Below are 17839 nucleotides of genomic sequence, written 5' to 3' on the forward strand. Positions count from 1 at the left end.
GTTTTCAAAACGAGTACCTTTATTTTCTTATCTTCCGGATTGTAACTGATTTCAGATTATGTGTTTCCATTAGAAAATGTCCACCATGAGATTGAGCATAAAGGTGACTTTAAGATGGGACTGTTCACAGAGTCAAATTGACAGGTCTGATGGTAACATCTTGTCTCATACCACTGCATAATTGACAACAACTTTAAAGCTGAAAACTAGTTCATGTGTTATTTTTCTCTTAGTGCTTATACCTGCTCCTATTTGATATATAGAAATTTCTGCTAGCTAAATTGCACTGTAGTCAAAATCTTCTGGGTTATTAGGCCGCGTCATGTTTCTTTTAAAATTTTCGCTGGGTTATTAGGCCGCGTCATGTTTCTTTTAAAATTTTCGCTGGGTTATTAGGCCGCGTCATGTTTCTTTTAAAATTTTCGACGTTTCGACCCCTCTGCTGGGATCTACCTCAGGATCTTTTGGTGTTCACTACTGCTGGAACACTTACACTAACACACGTAAAATGAGTTTGCCAGTTGGATGTGTGGAAAGGGGGAGTGGTCCTTCAATGGTGGGAGTGCAGGCAGGGGTAAAAGCATTTTGTGAAGTGGTGAAAATATACTTTTCGTGCAGATCACATGCAATGACAGAGGTCATATTGTTGTGAGAAAAACAGTCGTCTGCCTGCCACTATCTCATTGGCAGTGCATAACCAGCAGCTGACAATCTATATCATTGGCATACTGCTGCCAGAAACACGTAAATGCATCACTGGCACCAGTCTAGACTTATACTGTCTCCTGCAGAAATGTAAGAGGGTGCTTTGAAAAGTTCTCAGAACGGAATAGAAAAAAAGTACTTACATCACTGAAACTTTTTTTATTTTCCAATATAGTCTCCTTGTAGATTTACGCACTTGCTCCAGTGATGTTCCAGTGTCTTGATCCCATCTTGAAAAAGTTTCCTCCAGGTCAGCAGAATAGTTGTGAACTTCAGCTATCAATTCTTCGTTTGAAGTGAATCTTCAATCCACCAAGAAAAATTTTTGGTTTTGGGCAGAGATGGAAGAATGACAGAGCCATATCTGGTGATTAAGGCCGGTATGGCAACAATTCATACCTTAGTGTAATTTTGCCGTGGCAATGTCACATGTGCAGGTGCACCTTAAGATTTGCGGCACTCATCTTGCAGATATTTTTTTTCATTTCTAATGCTTCAATTAAAATGTGGTGTACCCTGTCAGATGACATCTGGCAAGCATGAGCAATTTCACGCACTTTCAATTGGCGATCCTTCATGGCCCTTTTGTGCACTTCTGCAGTGATTTCTGGAGTAGTGACAGATCTTGGCCAACCACTGTGTGGATCATCATCTAAGCTCTCCTGACCAAATTTAAATTCATTTGTCCACTTGGCAACAGTTGAATATGAAGGAGCAGAGTCCTCCAGTGTATTCTGGAAATTGGCTTGAATGTCCTTTGCTTTCATGTTTCTTTGCGAAGTGCTTAATCACTGCTCGAATCTCTATTTTTTTTTCCTTCTTCGCAAATCACTGTGCGAGAACAACAACAGAGCCATGTCACTGCAACAGCTCTCTTCAAAGAGCGTAGGCATGGCATGTGTTTACAGGCAACAGTCCAATGAAAATCACATAAACAACTTATTGCGCAAGTGCTGACCTCTCATGGTGATTCCGAGAACTTTTCAAACTACCCTCATATGCTATTGTTAAGTATTTGCCCAATTTTAAAGTCAATTTGATCCCAAGTGCAAATGGATTCAGATAAAGTGCACTTCAAATGTGGTAAATGTTCATAAAAAGTCGAAGTATGCAGTAAAGATCCCCATGATTGGCAGCAAGATGAGATTTACTCCCTGTTCACCACTCCCCTCGCCATACTCATAATAGTTCTCAGCCAAGGTGGTGTTACCATTCCCCCTCGAAGCCCTCCATAGTGCTGCACTTGAGCAACAGTGAAACTTGGATGGCTGTATCTTCGAGGGTGCAAATCATATGAAATTACAGCAACTAATACGTAAATGAAAGTTCACAATCATGATTCAGTCCAATTCTTGAACTTTCGCTTGTCCTACGATCTAGCACTATCTCTTGGTGCTATCTCCATAGCTGGTCTTTCTGCTATAATTTTTTCTTGCAATAGCAATTGCAGTCAGTTCAATGTGATTTGTTTCATTTGTTTACCATTTACTTTGCAGTTAATTTTCTTTATCATTTCATCTGAATGTAATCCTGTTGTAAAGCTGATTAAAAGCTGGTAAGGTTTTCCACTGGTGTTCGGTACCTGAACAGATACCAAATTTTCCTTAGCAATGCACTTCATAAATCATTGCATTCTTATAAGTAAATGAAATACTGACTTGGGTTCAGAATCATGTAATTGTTTTTGAAGGACAAGATTTTCGCCTTCAAATGTTACCTTTAAATAAAAAGCAGCATAAATTTATGTATACGGTATCCCAACATGTATGAGAACTTTTATTGCGAACCTAGTCAAATACAACAAAGGTTTGGGAGTTGAAAGAGTTTAATGCTATTTCCTCCTGTGTTTCAATAAATTGTCAATTTTTTAAGTGAAGCATTAGAAATTTGTAGTGCCTAGTTCATAGTTTCTCATGTATCAAACCCTTGTACTAGTGCCACGAGTCAGATGTCACATGATTGATCGAGTAAGATCAATGCTGTATTGAGCACTTCTGCATATTGGGAAATCTCAAGCCTATTTGAACTAAAGTATTATTCGCTAAGCTCTACCCTTTAGAACAGAACTCTTCTAAGTAAATTTCTGTGAAACCACAATAACAAAAGTCAATAAAATTCTTCTGGGTTTGAGGGTGAGGAGGACGGGTATTAGGAGTTCATTTAATGGTCTTTGCATTGCATGTTGTCATTGGTGGAAATGGACGTTTTCCATTTGAGTTTCCTTTACTGCTTCCCATTGTTGGAAATCGGCGAATAAGACACGGAGCGGCAACAACAGCATAGCATTGTTTACTAACTGCAGCCGCAGGAATATGTGTGTACAGGTTAGCAAAGCTTTGTTGCGAGAAAGATCCACCACATTTGTGGTAGTCTCGACGCGAACAACATAAAACTGGTGTGAGCTGCACCTCTTTCTGAGTGGGAAACTGGATGAGGATGTCTGGCAGAAGGTCAACAGGTTAACCTTTTAACAAGCCACAAGGTCAAGTGAAAGTACCAGTAGTCGCCAGGTGACGAAGTTCGACAAATTGCAACAGAAAACAACAGATGAAGGACCGATTCTATACACGCGACGAACAGTGGTGAACCTCTCCAGCCACACCTTGAGCAGTGCAGCCACAAAAATTTTGGCCAAAGGGATGAACTATGCAATCGCACCAGAACTAGTAGTACTGAAAGAATACATTATTGAATCAGTGGAGGCCTCAGTTAGTCATCTACCACAACCAGAAGCAGAGAAGATTCGACAAGAAACCATATGAGTCTTGGCCCACTCAAAGCCTCTGAAGCAAAACATCAGTAAGGAGGATTGTCATGCCATCAAGAAGCCGAAGAACAACTCTCAGATAGTGGTAATACAGGTAGACAAGGGAAATGCCACCGTAGTGTTGGTCACAGTAGATTACGACAAGCAAATGGAGGATCTTTTGAATGAACCCGTTTACCATAAACTTAAGGGAGATCCGATGGCCAAGATAATGAAATCGATGCAAGCGCTGCTGAAGCAAACTAGGGTGAAATTTGACATGAACCGAAGACTCATTCCACAAGTGCCACAGGCACCAAGAATATATGGTGTACCAAAGATCCACAAAGAAGCCTTTCCTTTACGGCCGATAGTGAGTAGTATTAACTCACTGCCCTACAAATGTGCGAAAGAATTGGCTCTGAAGCTTAGATGTTTAGTGAGCCATACAGATTCATACATCAAGGACTCCACCCATTTTATAGCACTTTTGAAAGAAAAGCGTGCATCGGATATGGATCTGATGGTCAGTGTTGACGTGAAGTCTTTGTTCACGAATGTACCCGTGACGGACACCGTGAACATCTTAGAGGAATGCACAGCACCTGATATCTGCGAGCTAGTGCGCCACTGTTTGACGACCTCTTATTTCAGGTGGAAAGGGGATTTGTATGAGCAGACGGACAGTGTAGCTATGGGTTCCCTTCTTTTGCCGGCTGCAGCAGACATTTTTATGCGATAGTTCGAAGAAATAGCACTCCAGTCCACACCATTACACTCAGAATGCTGGCTGATGTGTTGATGACACCTTTATCTGGCCACACGGAGAAGAAGAGCTTCAGAAATTTCACGAACATCTCACCCAGCAGCACAGCAAAATTCACTTTACCATGGAGATAGAAAAGAACGGGGTATTGCCTTTTCTCGATGTGGAAGTTTACCTAAGCCAGAGAGGAAGCTTGGACACAGAGTTTATAGGAAGCCCACCAACACGGACAGGTACCTGCATGCATCCTCCCACCACCATCCTACGCAAAAGAATTCTGCCCTGCAAACTTTAACTAAGAGAGCCTACAGTATCAGTGCTGAACACAACCTGCCAGCTGAACTACAGAATCTCAGGTCCATTTTTGGAGCTAATGGCTACGACATAAGGATGATACACAAAACCATGGCGCTGAAGGAGGAGGGCAACAGGGAAATGCAGAACAAAGCACAGAACACTGTCGTGCTACCGTATGTACGGGGGGTTACTGAACGTCTGGGCAAAATTCTCCGTCAGGCAGGCATTAAGCTGATTTTTCATAGTAACAACAAAATAACAGACATTCTGTGCTCGACGAAAGATGGAAATGACAAGTTTCATGCCGCCGGAGTTTATGAAATCGGGTGCGAATGTGGACTGGTGTATGTAGGTGAGATTGGTCATCCAATAAGCGCAAGGTTAACTGAACACGAGAGTATGTCTGCCTCAAACAGTACAACAAATCAGCGGTGGCAGAATATCAGAAGCAGTGCAGGATGGAGATTGAATTTCGAGAGGCCCGCGTAATGTCGAAACAGCTGTTTACTTTGAGGAGGAAGATTAGAGAGGCTATATAAATAGCCAAGTGACCCGACAATTTGAATGGAGAAGAGGGGTAGTGGCTTCCAGTGCCTTGGCTGCCAGCTGTGACAGCTTTGCAGAAGGACAGCTCTTGCAGAGCAACAGATGCGTGGTAGGTCACAGCGGTGGAGGGTACACAGAGCACTCACGCGGCCTAGTCGATACTAGGCAGTTAGTAAACAACGCTACGCTGTTGTTGCTACTGCATATCTTATCCGCCAATTTCCACCAATGGCAAGCAGTAAAGGAAACTCCAATGGAAAATGCCCATTTCCGCCAATGACAACACACAATGCAAAGACCAATAAAATGAACTCCTAATACCCTTCCTCCTCACCCTCACATCCAATGACAGCACTCCTCCATAGTATATAAGTATCCAAGCTAGTGCTCATTCATCAGTTAGCAATACACCCTGAGGAAGGCACCTTCCAACAGTCGCTGAAACATCAGAATTTTACAGATGACGAGGTGACTTCAAACACAGAAGAATTTTATTTACTGTGACAATGACCACGGAAGTCTACGTTTACACCTCAATAACAAAAGTTTCATCTGTAAATGTAAGACGACCAGCATAGTAATCTATTAAACACTGTAAGAACATTTACCTCAGCAGCAATAGTTTAATCTGTGAATATAACACGACACTGTATTTTTTTCAAATGGTGAATCTAGGGAAAAAAAAACTTGGCATATCATCAGGTAAATACAGTAATACATAATTTACAAGTAATCTCTAGAGTTCATAGTTTGCAGTTGAGATTATATAATTTTTAGCAGAATACACAAGCCCTCATGATCTCAAGAGCTTGTAGTTTGCAGTTGAGATTATAATTTTTAGCAGAAAATGTTAGCAGATTCCCTGTCTTCCTCAGGTGTGTCGAATACAGAAATCAGTTGCTTGCTGTCTTGATTTAAAAAAATGTAAATGTCGTGTGAGTAGGGCCTCCCGTCGGGTAGACCGTCCGCCGGATGCAAGTCTGTCGATTTGATGCCACTTTAGTGACTTGCGCGTCGATGGGGATGAAATGAAGATGATTAGGACAACACAACACCCAGTCCCTGAGCGGATAAAATCTCTGACCCAGCCAGGAATCGAACCCGGGCCCTTAGGATTGACATTCTGTCACACTGACCCATCATCTACCAGGGGCGGACGCTGTCTTGATTACAAATAAACTGTGAACTGGGCAGGTTGTATAGTGCTCATTTACAGTAGTCTTTATATTCTAGTGTCAACAATGTTGTTCTGTTGCAAGTCCAGTACTGGGTATTTCTCCTGTCTTTTGAGGTGATTTCTGACAATGTGATTGCAAACTTGATCACTTAAACTAAAGTCTCTGTTGCTGTTGATTGGGCATAACATCGTGTCCTTTAAATCCTCGTATGAAAATCTTCATGCATATGATATCCAGTTTATGGAGGCCTGAGGCACCATTTATACGTAACAATTTTAAACAAGTCACCCAAAGTTTCCTTCAGCTGATGTATATGCTGCATATGCATGCTTTAGAACAATTGCAGTGTTTTTAGTGTTTGATCTCTCTCTCTCTCTCTCTCTCTCTCTCTCTCTCTCTCTCTTTCTCTCTGTGTGTGTGTGTGTGTGTGTGTGAAATATAATTATATCTCCTGTGTATATATTGTATCATTAACTCTGCGTGTCTGTTAATTCTTTTATATCTTTCTTTTTCAGTGCAAAAGTGAACAAAGGCATTGGAGTAGAAAACTATCATTATTTAAATGATGGCCTGTGGCAAATGAAACCTGTAAAATGATGTGTGTTCTGCCTATTTATGTGAACTGCCTTTTAAAAAGTGTTGTTGAAAACCAGCTGCGTGTAAATAAATTATTGTTTCTTGCTGCTGTCAGTATTTTTGTTAACAGTAAATATTACATCAGTCCTTTATATGTTTACATAATTATGAAAAATGGTAACAGTGTGGAACAGCTAACAGTGTGTAGCTATAACACCACATTTTTGTACAATGTGAAGGAACTATCCAGCTTTCAAAAAGGGTGAAAAAAAGTCTTGCTTCTAACTCGATGACCTGTAGACATATGAAGAAGGCTTACAACACATGGACATGAATGTTCAAGGATTCTCGAGGGCATAAAGTGATGTAGCAGTGACTAGAGTGAAGCAAATGGCTGGAAGTGTTAATTAGTTAATTCTGTATATACTTATGAAAGTTTTTAATTGCAATGGATGAGTCAGTTTGCAGGCTACATATGTAAGATTTGTGTGTATGGGTAGATGCTGTCCATTTATAGAATACAATTAGCATAGTGACTTAAATTTCATAAAAGATAGTGTTTCTACAGTACACATGCTACTAGTTTTTAATGAAGATTTGAATATGGAATAGGAGCGGTTGTCCACAAGAAACAATACTCTTTAGATTAATATTATGGAAAGGATAGTCGATACCCACCATATAACGAAACTGCTAAGTCACAGACAAGCTCAACAGAAAGACTGTCAGAAAATAAGCTTTCAGCCAACAAGGCCAACATTGTGCACATACATCACGCACATGCAACTCATGTGCATGTGACTGCAGTCTCTGGCTGCTGAGGCCACAGTGCAAAAGTTGCATTAAACTGATTTTCTTTCAAATATATTCACATTTTTCCACACTGATATGAGCATCAATTTCTCTGTGTGGATTACAAATCCATCAATGTTTCACTGTAACACAGGAACCAAATTAATGACAACACTCCTCCTCTTTCTTCTGATAGTATGGCCTCAGCAGCCAGAGGCTGTGTATGTGTGTGTTCTATCTCTGATGAAGAACTTGATGGCCAAAAGCTCATTTTCTGGCAGTCTTTTTGTTGTGCCTATCTGTGACTCAGCATCTCCACTATATGGTGGGTAGCAACTATCCTTTTCATAATATTGTTACATTACATCCGGGATTTTCCTTTGTTGAATTTTACTCTTTCGACTAATATTTTTAGAATTTAACCCTGAAGTGCTTCCCAGGAACATAAGGCAGGCTTTTCATACATGAAGATGAGACCGTATGTGCCGAATCATCTGTGCTGGTTCATGCGTTAGCAGTGTGTTTGTACAGCATTGTTGTAAATGCAACACATTGAAATATGCTAAAAATGCGTATGAAAGGAGCAGAAAACTTCCCTCCTCTTTCTACTGTAGACATCTTGGGACAATTCATTGTGGAGCATATATTTCCTGCTACTCTGAAAGATGATGATGCAGAAAGTTGTCACCAGATAACAACCCTGTGTTAAAGTGATGGTGTATACATTTAAAACTGTTTTGACTTTTTCTCTTAAAATGTCTATTGTGTGATTTACTGTCTCAACACCAACTTAAGACAGTTACTCCAGCAACAACTGCATATGAATGTGCAGCTGTAAATGCTCACTTACAGTGAAACATTTTGCCCCTCAAAACTAGTCAGTCATATCCATTGCAATTCTACCAAAGCCATACACATTTTTCAATAGATTGAAAAAGCAAATAATGCATCTTATAGCAATCAAAAATCATGCAAAAAATGGGAAAAGCACTACTAACAATGAAACAAAAAGTATTATAAATCCAACTAACCCAAAAACTCTTTCTGTTGTTGTAATGGACTCATTACATTATCAGAAGGAAGAGAGTGGGTCTCATCATTAATTTGACTCCTGTGTTACAGTGAACATTAATGAATTCGTGTACAGTGAAACATTAATGGATTCGTGATCCACAGGGAGAAATTCATGCTCATAACACAGTGGGGAAAATGTGAATATATTTGAAAGAGAACCAGTTTAAACCTAATTGTAATTCTCTGGGGTTAAGGAGCTACAATCTCTAGTGGAACAATACCAGTAGTGGGGAAAAGGTAAGTATAGAATTCCTATGTCAGTGTTGGATATAACTCCTCGCCTGTCTCCTTCATCACACAGGAAAGCTGTTTCTGTTGAAAACTTAATCTTTGCATCAATCTAGAGAACAGTGTGTTCTTTGAAGTAGCCACTACATAATCCTTTGAGCAATAAAAGTTGGAAAGATGTCCTTGAACAGGGTGTATACGACCCGGGAATTCCGGGAAAAACCCGGGAATTTTTCGGAATTCTGGGAATTTTTCATTGTTTTAGCTTTCAGTTACATTTTTGTAGTTTGACTGCAGAATTGATTCTCTAGCAGAGAATGTTATTGTATCCTGCTACTGGAGAATGATACTGCAGCAATAAAATATAAAAGAGAGGGGAAAAAAATAAAACTGTAGTGGCAAAGGAAATGTGCATTTTACGACAACAAAACACCGTGCACGCACAAGCGTCTACAGATAGCAAAAATATGTTAAAGGCCGTAGGGCGCAGACTGTAATTCTTCGTAACAATAAACTGCTTGCTATGAACATGACGTCACAACTGTTCACATTAGGTTCGTTTGACCAGTTGCCAGCGGTCTGTTGCGCATGCGCATTTGACTCGCGTATAAGCAGTACCTTCTCTCGCTTCCCGCTTCTTGAAGTTTGGCTGTTAGCTGCATCGGTAGTAGCAGCAAGCAGCCAGATGCAAACGAGAAAAATTTTTCTCGCGCGCCCTAGCTGCCAGATTCGCACTTCCACAGAGTTGTCCGAGTTGTAGTGGGGAGGGGGTTAGTCTCCACGTGACCCGTGTTTACGTTAAGTGATTTCGCTGCTTCTCTTCGTGTACAGCTCCCACGTCAAATGAAAACAAAACGGATTTCTGTGGCCGGGAGCTATCAAGTGAATTAAAATGCATTCACATAATTACAGAGGGCAAAAATATATTATTAATTTCAGTTTCTGATTTTATTTTCTTTCCAAGTTAGTAGCAGTCAAGCATTAATCGCCTTGCAGAAGAATGAAGATATTTTTGCAAGTTTGGTAAAGAAATTCTGCTGAGGCAATCATTTTATTTGAAACGAAGTGTTTCATTTAACAATTTTGGGTACTTCCAACTGTTCAGTGAATTTCAAGTGCATGTTATCATCTTCTGCCATGTATGGCATTATGCCATAATAAAGAACCAAACATGAGATCGTAGAGTACTGGTACTCCAAGAAAATTTACATCCCAAAAACCACACTGAAAAGCTTAATATCAGATGGGACCTACTTCATTGTGAATCTGGAAAAAACCAATGTGCACTTCAAGCCGAATTATGCATTTTAGTATGATTCACGAAATTTTGATGCCTTTTGGAGTATCCTCTGATGCCCTGTTTCTTTTATGGTGTAGTGTAAGCTCTCTTAGTGCTTTATACACACGAACATGCGGGCTTCCTACACCACTTCTAGTATGATAAAAAAATATTATTTTTCTTATTATGTTAAATATATTTCAATTCTATCAATTTAAATCTGTATTTCATACTAGAGTGTCGTGTTTCCAGTCTGGCACAGCTTTGCCACAGGAGACACGAAAGCGGTCGAAGACGTCTGTCTTCTGGTCGGCTCCTGATCGTTGTCAGAAGGAGGCTAGTTTCTGATTACGCAAAGACTTCTATCATTTGGAAAAGAACAACCCGGATTTCTTTACGTAATCAGTATGAATTTTATAATTACCTAAGGGACCTTTAATAGTGAACAATAAAATTGCATTTGCAGATGAAATGATTAATAAATGGGTCAGCTATGAGTTGTATAGAAGACAAGGAGCGGCCTTCTGTCTACGACCAGGATGCCGCAGTATTCTGTGCTGTAGTAAAGGCTGTTTGACATTTATAAAAATAATATGGCATGGAGGATAAAAAAGAATAAAGGAAAAGAACAGAATAAGAAGTCTGGTAAACACTAAATATATTCAAACAATTCTCACTAGCAAAGTTAGGGCTTATTTATAAACAATACAACTTACATAATTACTTTTCTAACAGTATGGTGCGATCAGATTTCAGCCTGTCCTGTGCTGTCTCCTTGGTTCACGTTTTTTTTTTTTTTTTTTTTTTTTGTCACTAATTATAGTCACTACTTTTCTCCTTTCGTTGAAGACAATTCTTTCACTGTTCAACACCTCCGATAACAATAACTTGCTGATTTACAGTTTCGAACATGAATTACCTTAATTTTATTAATTAATAATGTTGTCTGCACGCTAGCAAGACCGCTCACTTTTTTAACTTAAAGTCGACCTCCTTTACGTTTTCACATAACAAGCAGAAGCACATTAAAATCTGAAGATCTACAAAAGTTTGTTACCGTCATCTTTTATTTAGATCGAAACGGAACGACAGTTCAGCTTCTGTTAAAATGTTTCTTTGACTGCGCAATCGATGTATTAGCGTCCGCGCTAGATGCGCATCTTTACAGTTATGTAAATTATACAAAACAAATGTCTTTCAAAGGGTACTCAAAGCTTTCGTAGGACGGAAATACCAATAATATTACATCGCTTCCCGCGTGAGGAGTAATGAGTCTGAAAGATCGTTACGACTCACGCGCAGTCGTAATATTATTGGATTCACGTACTTAGTGAATGAAGTATTTAAGGATCTCTCCTTGTAGGGAGCAAAACAAACATAACATAAGGCACATAGAATTATATACGTTTCATACTAAGTCGTCAAAGCTACTCACAGTTGCTTGATCATTAACAAACTTGGTTGTGGCATGATGCCATCATAAGTGTTCAAGGATTTAACATAGGTTCTCAAGAATTACTCTCATTCAGTCAATTGAAACATTGAAATACTAACATAGATAAAAGTACAAATTAAATACACATACAGATACAAATATACATAAATATTGACAATAAGAAAAAAAAATCTATTACAGTATTGGTGCATTTTCGCCAATTGTGAACAGAACATAAAACTTTTATCAGTCTTTCTCGTAGCGACATCACTCTTCAATTTGTAGTTGGTAGTATTTCCCATGAACTCGGATGATTTTCACAGGGGAATTCTTTCATTACCTGTCACTTTTCACTGCACTAAAACTGGGGATCACCTTTTCACATTCTGGTGGAAAAACACTGGGAATTTCACTATGTGAAAGGGGGACGTGATATTTCTTGACTCGACGATCCATCGAGTCATGTCGGGAATCAGGAAAGTTGATGACGAATGACTCAGTTTGGTGGCTGTCTTAATCTCATTCCAATTCATGTTTCAGCACATGAAAATACAGAAAAAAATCTGTATTAGGACTTGCTCATTAACTAGCATCTTAATCTAAGGGAATATAGAGTAAGAATTTAAGACAATAAAAATTACTACATAGACTATGTACATATACATTATATATTATTCATGTTTTGTGACTAGGTTTTATATTTTTTTGTTAGCAAATATTAGCAAAACACGTTTCGTCTTGTACAGGTTTCTTAAGCAATGTATTTAGCAATATTGCCGTAGCAATTTTCATAGTTAAGGAGAAGTCATCATTAGTGTCCTTTTAATGTAAATATAGTAAAATCGTGCGTAGTTTATCAACGTTTTTTTATTTTTATGTCCATTTTCCTGGCGGTTTGACAGCGTTGGCAGTCCGCGTCCTGCACGAGGCAGGTATAATAGTTCAGTGGCTACCAACCCTCTCTCTTTTTTTTTTTTTTTTTTTTACTTGTGCATTCTGTTGAATCGTGGGTACTGGGGCAGCTCGTCGAGGCGACATGGTCAACCTGGACGGTAAATTGACTGCACCAGCAACGAAGAAGGGTCATCGATGAAAATGACTACTGTCACCTATTGCAGTGAGTACAATAGCTTGTCTATCCTTTGACTGATAGTCACTGTATCGTCGTTGCAACGTGAGAATACTTGTAATGCTACTTAACACGTGGAACATCACTCGCGTCCATAAGTTTATTACAGTTTTGATTCACACTAGAGATAACTAGTTTTTCGTGTCCATACATGTGTCAAATTACGATTTTACACACGTGTCCATTATTTTGTCACTGAGTCACACGCAGCAATCCATCGTGTCCATATAGGTGTCCCTATACCACAGAGTAGCACAGGTAATGCTAAAATTACTTATCATGAAAGGATCATTTACAAAACAAACATAGTTTTTTTTAATTACTGTCCAAGACCTAACGAAAAACGTGTTTGCTATTCTGAATGGTGCTTCTGATGCACGTTAGATTTTACATGTATTTTAAATCTCTTTCTTTTCCTTTTCTTATTGTTCTATAACAGCCTTTTTTTGTTTCTTTTTTTTCATTTCCTCGGTTACATCAATAATCAGTAAAATATACCCACTTTGGCGTGCCGAACAGTTCACGTTCAAAACTTCATCTAACAGAAATCGGGAATATTATTCCTATTTCCTAGGATGCTTTTGCTCACAGCAAATCAGATTTACATCACGTTTCGATAAGTAACTGCAGATACGCATTAACCAACGAGCCACGATCGTCAATACACACAATATACACACGTCAAGTCTTTTGAACCAATTTCCAAATTTCTTCCCCTACCGGGCAGGGTAGAAAGGTAAGAATGCTAAAGAAGAAAACTACAATAGGATAGTGCAAGGAAATGAAAGATACGAAGATAGATAATAGGTGAAATAATCAGTTGAGCAAATTCATTCTTCGGCTCCACCGTTTTTAATGTCATCCACGTGGCATAACTTGAGTTCAGTATTAAAATGTCGCACAAATCCGCTTCCAAAGCATCTTCAAATATATCTCAAAATCACGGCATGCGGACATAGCAGAAGAATATAAGCGGATTATCTCAGTCCTCAACTAGGTGTCTTAATATCGAAGGTTTCTGTATAATACTCGTGACATAGGAATAGTCTAAGTTTCTCCAATACAGGACCTAATTCTTATAATAAATGCAAATTTCTTAACTGGTTGACTCATAGTAATAGATAAATTAAAGTTGCTCTCCAGTTGTGAGTACCACTATTCATTTCTTTATATATTAACTATATGTTGCTGCTTATACTCGGTGTAATCTACAAATTACAATGTATCAGTTTTGCATCGTACATGGTTCTAGCGACTTAAAATATCAGTCCTTTGAAAGCTTAACTTAGGTTAATACTTGACATATACGGACATTCTGGTCTGAATGAGGGATTTAAAGAAAACCTTTATTACTTGGTAAAAAGGAGATTTGCCATAACTTAAAACTAAAACAGCAGGTGGCACTTTGGCACATCCCTTACTCAATTCAACGACTGCAGTCTTCTCGTGCTCAAGAAACTTAAAACTAAAGCAAATCTTATTTTCCAAATCCGTAGAGTACCTTCTTCAATCACTTCATATCTTTCAAGCTCCATCATTACTTTGTGTCCACCTCACTCAAATGATTACGTCACCTGCAGAATACATGTACATGCTGTTGATTCACATACTTTCTAAACAGATCACACTCTTGTTTCAAGTTGCAGCTTAACATAATAAATGATATTTTTTTTAATGTTTTTCATGGTACTTCTTTAGGTCTACATGGTGGTTAAGTCCTTTTATTCGTCCACTAACTGGATCTGCCAACACGTAACAACCAATATGTGGCTTCCTGACTATAACAAACGGTCCTTCGTATAGGTGTTGCCACTTACGATTTTTACGTAAGATGAGAGATGGTTTGAAGTGTGTTCTCAGAAGAACACGCTCGTTCAGGCGATACGACAGAACTTTATTGACATGCTTGTCAAATGCCTTTTTTCTTAAATTGGCATGAGTTGTGAGAGAGATCAGGGCTTGTCTTAACTTATTATCTAGGTTGACTTCTGGACCTTCTATCTTGGGGATGGGATCAGTCCACTCATTGCTTTCCCTTTGTCTGGAGATTAGTTCTGAAGGTGTGAAACCGGTCGAAGTGTGCTTTTAGTTTTCCACATGTTCATTAGATTGAATTCCGCTCACAATTACTTTTGAAGTACCGGGCGGTACGCTCGGTACGAAGTTTGCTTCCGTATTCCACCTAAGTTGCGAGCTATATGCCGGAATTTCAGTCGAGATGGTGTGTGTTGGCGGGTTTGCTCGGGCATAATAGATGCGAGAATTTTGAGGTTCATGATTTTGACTTTGATAGTTGGTAAAAGGCGGAGGACTATTCCTAAAGTTTGGAGCATACTGTTGTTTGTATTGCTTGGAAGGTTCTGGAGGATTTCTCCCTTGAGAACAGTGCTGGAATCTAGGCTGGTTACCATAATGCTGTTGACTGTTGGTGTTAATCCAACGTCCTTTTCCATTGAAATTATTATTATTTTGGCGATCGTTATTGTAATGATAGCGATCATTGTAATTAACTGGTGAATTACCGTATTGCTGTTGTGTTGTCTGGTATATGGGGTGGTACCTGTTTTGATCCTGGAATTTATGTTTCTGCTTCCCGTTACGGCGATAGTAGTTGTTATTATCACACGGAACGTCGTGTCCTTTACTGTTGTTGGGTTGGTATGACATACCTGAGTCTGCGCCTACACCGTGCGGCTGTGTAGTGTGCGGGCCAAGATTACATTTACTCCGCGCACTAGCACGCACGTCTTCTTGAATCATGTCAAGGCTGTCAAGTACTGACAGAAAAGCCTCCGTGTCGTCGTCACTGACATTTACTAACTTCTCCCTGATTGATACCGGTAGCTTTGACTTAAGGATCATAATTACGTCCTTCGTGGAAATGGGCGTGTCCCAATATTGTATTTTTCGCAGGTATTTCTCGAAGTACCTACGGAGACCAGCACTTCTCGTATTAAACGGTTCAGCATTATATACCTCCTTTCTAAGGCGTTGTTGTATGCCTGAACTCCAGAATTTGTTCAGAAATTGCTTTTCGAAGTCAGCGTAATTATTACATCTGTCAATTACTTCTGTTCCCCAGACAGAACCCTCTCCTTGAGTGTAACCTACTACAAAGCGCATACGTTGCTTGTCATCCCAGCTCTCAGGAAAAACACCATTAAATGACTTCAGAAAAACCATTGGGTGGATGTTGCGTTTCTCTGGCAGAAAAGGCTGGAACACGCGGTGCTTGAGAACGCTTTCTTCTTTCATTAGCTCGACAAGAGTTACTTGATCATTCTGGTTGCGTACTAACGGATTCTTACTGCTGTGTCCATGTACAAGTGGAGAGAATTCTACACGAGACATGGGATTATTATTGTATTCATGTTCTGAAGAAAGCAAGTGTGAATGCTCACTTCTATTGTTATTAGGAAAATCATTGACTTGTCGTTTCAACTGCTCGATTTCCTCAGTGAGGTGTCGTTTCCACTCGGGAAGATCTCGGTGAAAAACTCTACGAATCTCTCCTAATTCAGTGAGAATCGTATCTCCTGATGTACCTGGGGCAGCTAAAACTTCAACTGTGGCTGACTTAACGGCTTCTTTTAAGTCGTGTTGAACCTTGTTTTCTATGTACTGTTCCTTAGTCTCGACCCATTCTACAAATTCTTTTCCTATCGTGGAACGTACGTTGGCTGCAGCATCATTCACCCTCTTTTCAATGTTTATTTCGGATAGCGCCTGTGTCAGGTCATTGACCTGGCCTTGCAGAGTGACGACATTGTCTGCAAGCTTGTTTACTTTAGCTCCGACCTCAGCGGACTTTTTTGAAACTTGTGTTGTAACTGCCTGGCAACTTTCGATTTGTACTTTGATGTCTTTGTGCACGTTACCTACTGTGCTCTCACATGCATCTACCTTCTGCAGAATACCTTCTATCCTTTCATTAACTTTAGTACTTAATTCCGAGATATATTGCACCGTGACTGTCCTTATTCTTGCCTCTAAGTTGGCATCAATATTATCTAACCTATTTTTCATTGTACCAATCATGGTATTCAGGTCAAACCATTTTCGCTCTGTCTCCCGTTCCTTTTCTCTTTCTTTTTGTTCCCTTTCTTGTCTATCTCGTTGTTTTTGTAATTTATAAGCTTCCCTTTCCCGTTTCTCCTGTTCTCTATCACGTTGTTTTTGTAATTTATAAGCTTCCCTTTCCAGTTTCTCCTGTTCTCTTTCTTGAAAAAAAAATTCTCATCATTTCAACCATCAAATTTTCTCCAGCTTGCTGTGACGATGATTGCTGTGACGATACGTCACGCACACCATCATCGTCTACCGTTCTCTCCATTCGCGAATCGGGTCTGCTTGTTCCCGTTCGCGAACGTAGTGGGTATGACTTGACAACTGTGTCATCACCGTCATCCAGACTGTTTGTCGGCTTTCCTTTGTCATCTGCCATGTTTATTTTCAAGTTTGTGACGTAACTGCTCAAAGAAATATTTCGCGGTACGCCGATCGTCAACTCTCAGATGCGCGCGCTGATAGTCAAACGTCACACCGCGGTAGTTGACAATTGCAGAGCTATACTGGGTAGAAGACAAGATGGCACCTAACTTTGAAAATAAGTGACAAACACCTACTAGACACTTAATCCAACTATATGGCATCCATGTTGTGTTCTTAACCGTAGCAACAATGAAGATGCTAATAATGCTAACAAATAAACTTTGCATGAAGAGCTGATCAGAGACGAATTCTAACTACGTAAATAAGCAACTCTGCAAGGAAATAACAGCGATAGGATAAAATGAAGCAGTAAGGAAAGAAATTCCGGAAATCAGTTTTTTTTTAATACAAGACGCGAGATTTTATGCGTAATGAAAACCGTACTTACATCAGTCGTTTTGCGCACTGCTGCTATTTTTCGAATTTTTTTTTTTTTAATACTTCCTCGGTTTCGTTCAGTACTTCCTTTACGGCTTCCCGATGTCCACCGGATGATGTCATGAAACAATAACAGAACAGATTAAAAAATTTTCATCAGGTCCCTGTTCGGGCGCCAGATCTAGTATGATAAAAAAAATATTATTTTTCTTATTATGT

The 17839-nt window shown here is 39.4% G+C and overlaps 1 protein-coding gene across 1 annotated transcript in view; it reads left to right on the top strand.

Moving 5' to 3' along the window:
• LOC126094528 (malignant T-cell-amplified sequence 1 homolog) overlaps window positions 1-6923 on the top strand; it is a 66540-nt gene extending 59617 nt beyond the window's left edge. The window contains exon 6 of the mRNA XM_049908946.1: window positions 6754-6923. Coding sequence (XP_049764903.1) covers window positions 6754-6835 — 82 coding nt within the window. The 3' untranslated portion in view covers window positions 6836-6923. The remainder of the gene's footprint in view (window positions 1-6753) is intronic.
• Window positions 6924-17839: the final 10916 nt, after the last annotated feature.

The sequence above is a fragment of the Schistocerca cancellata genome, chromosome 8 (assembly GCF_023864275.1).
Source record: "Schistocerca cancellata isolate TAMUIC-IGC-003103 chromosome 8, iqSchCanc2.1, whole genome shotgun sequence".
Taxonomy (NCBI): Eukaryota; Metazoa; Arthropoda; class Insecta; order Orthoptera; family Acrididae; genus Schistocerca; species Schistocerca cancellata.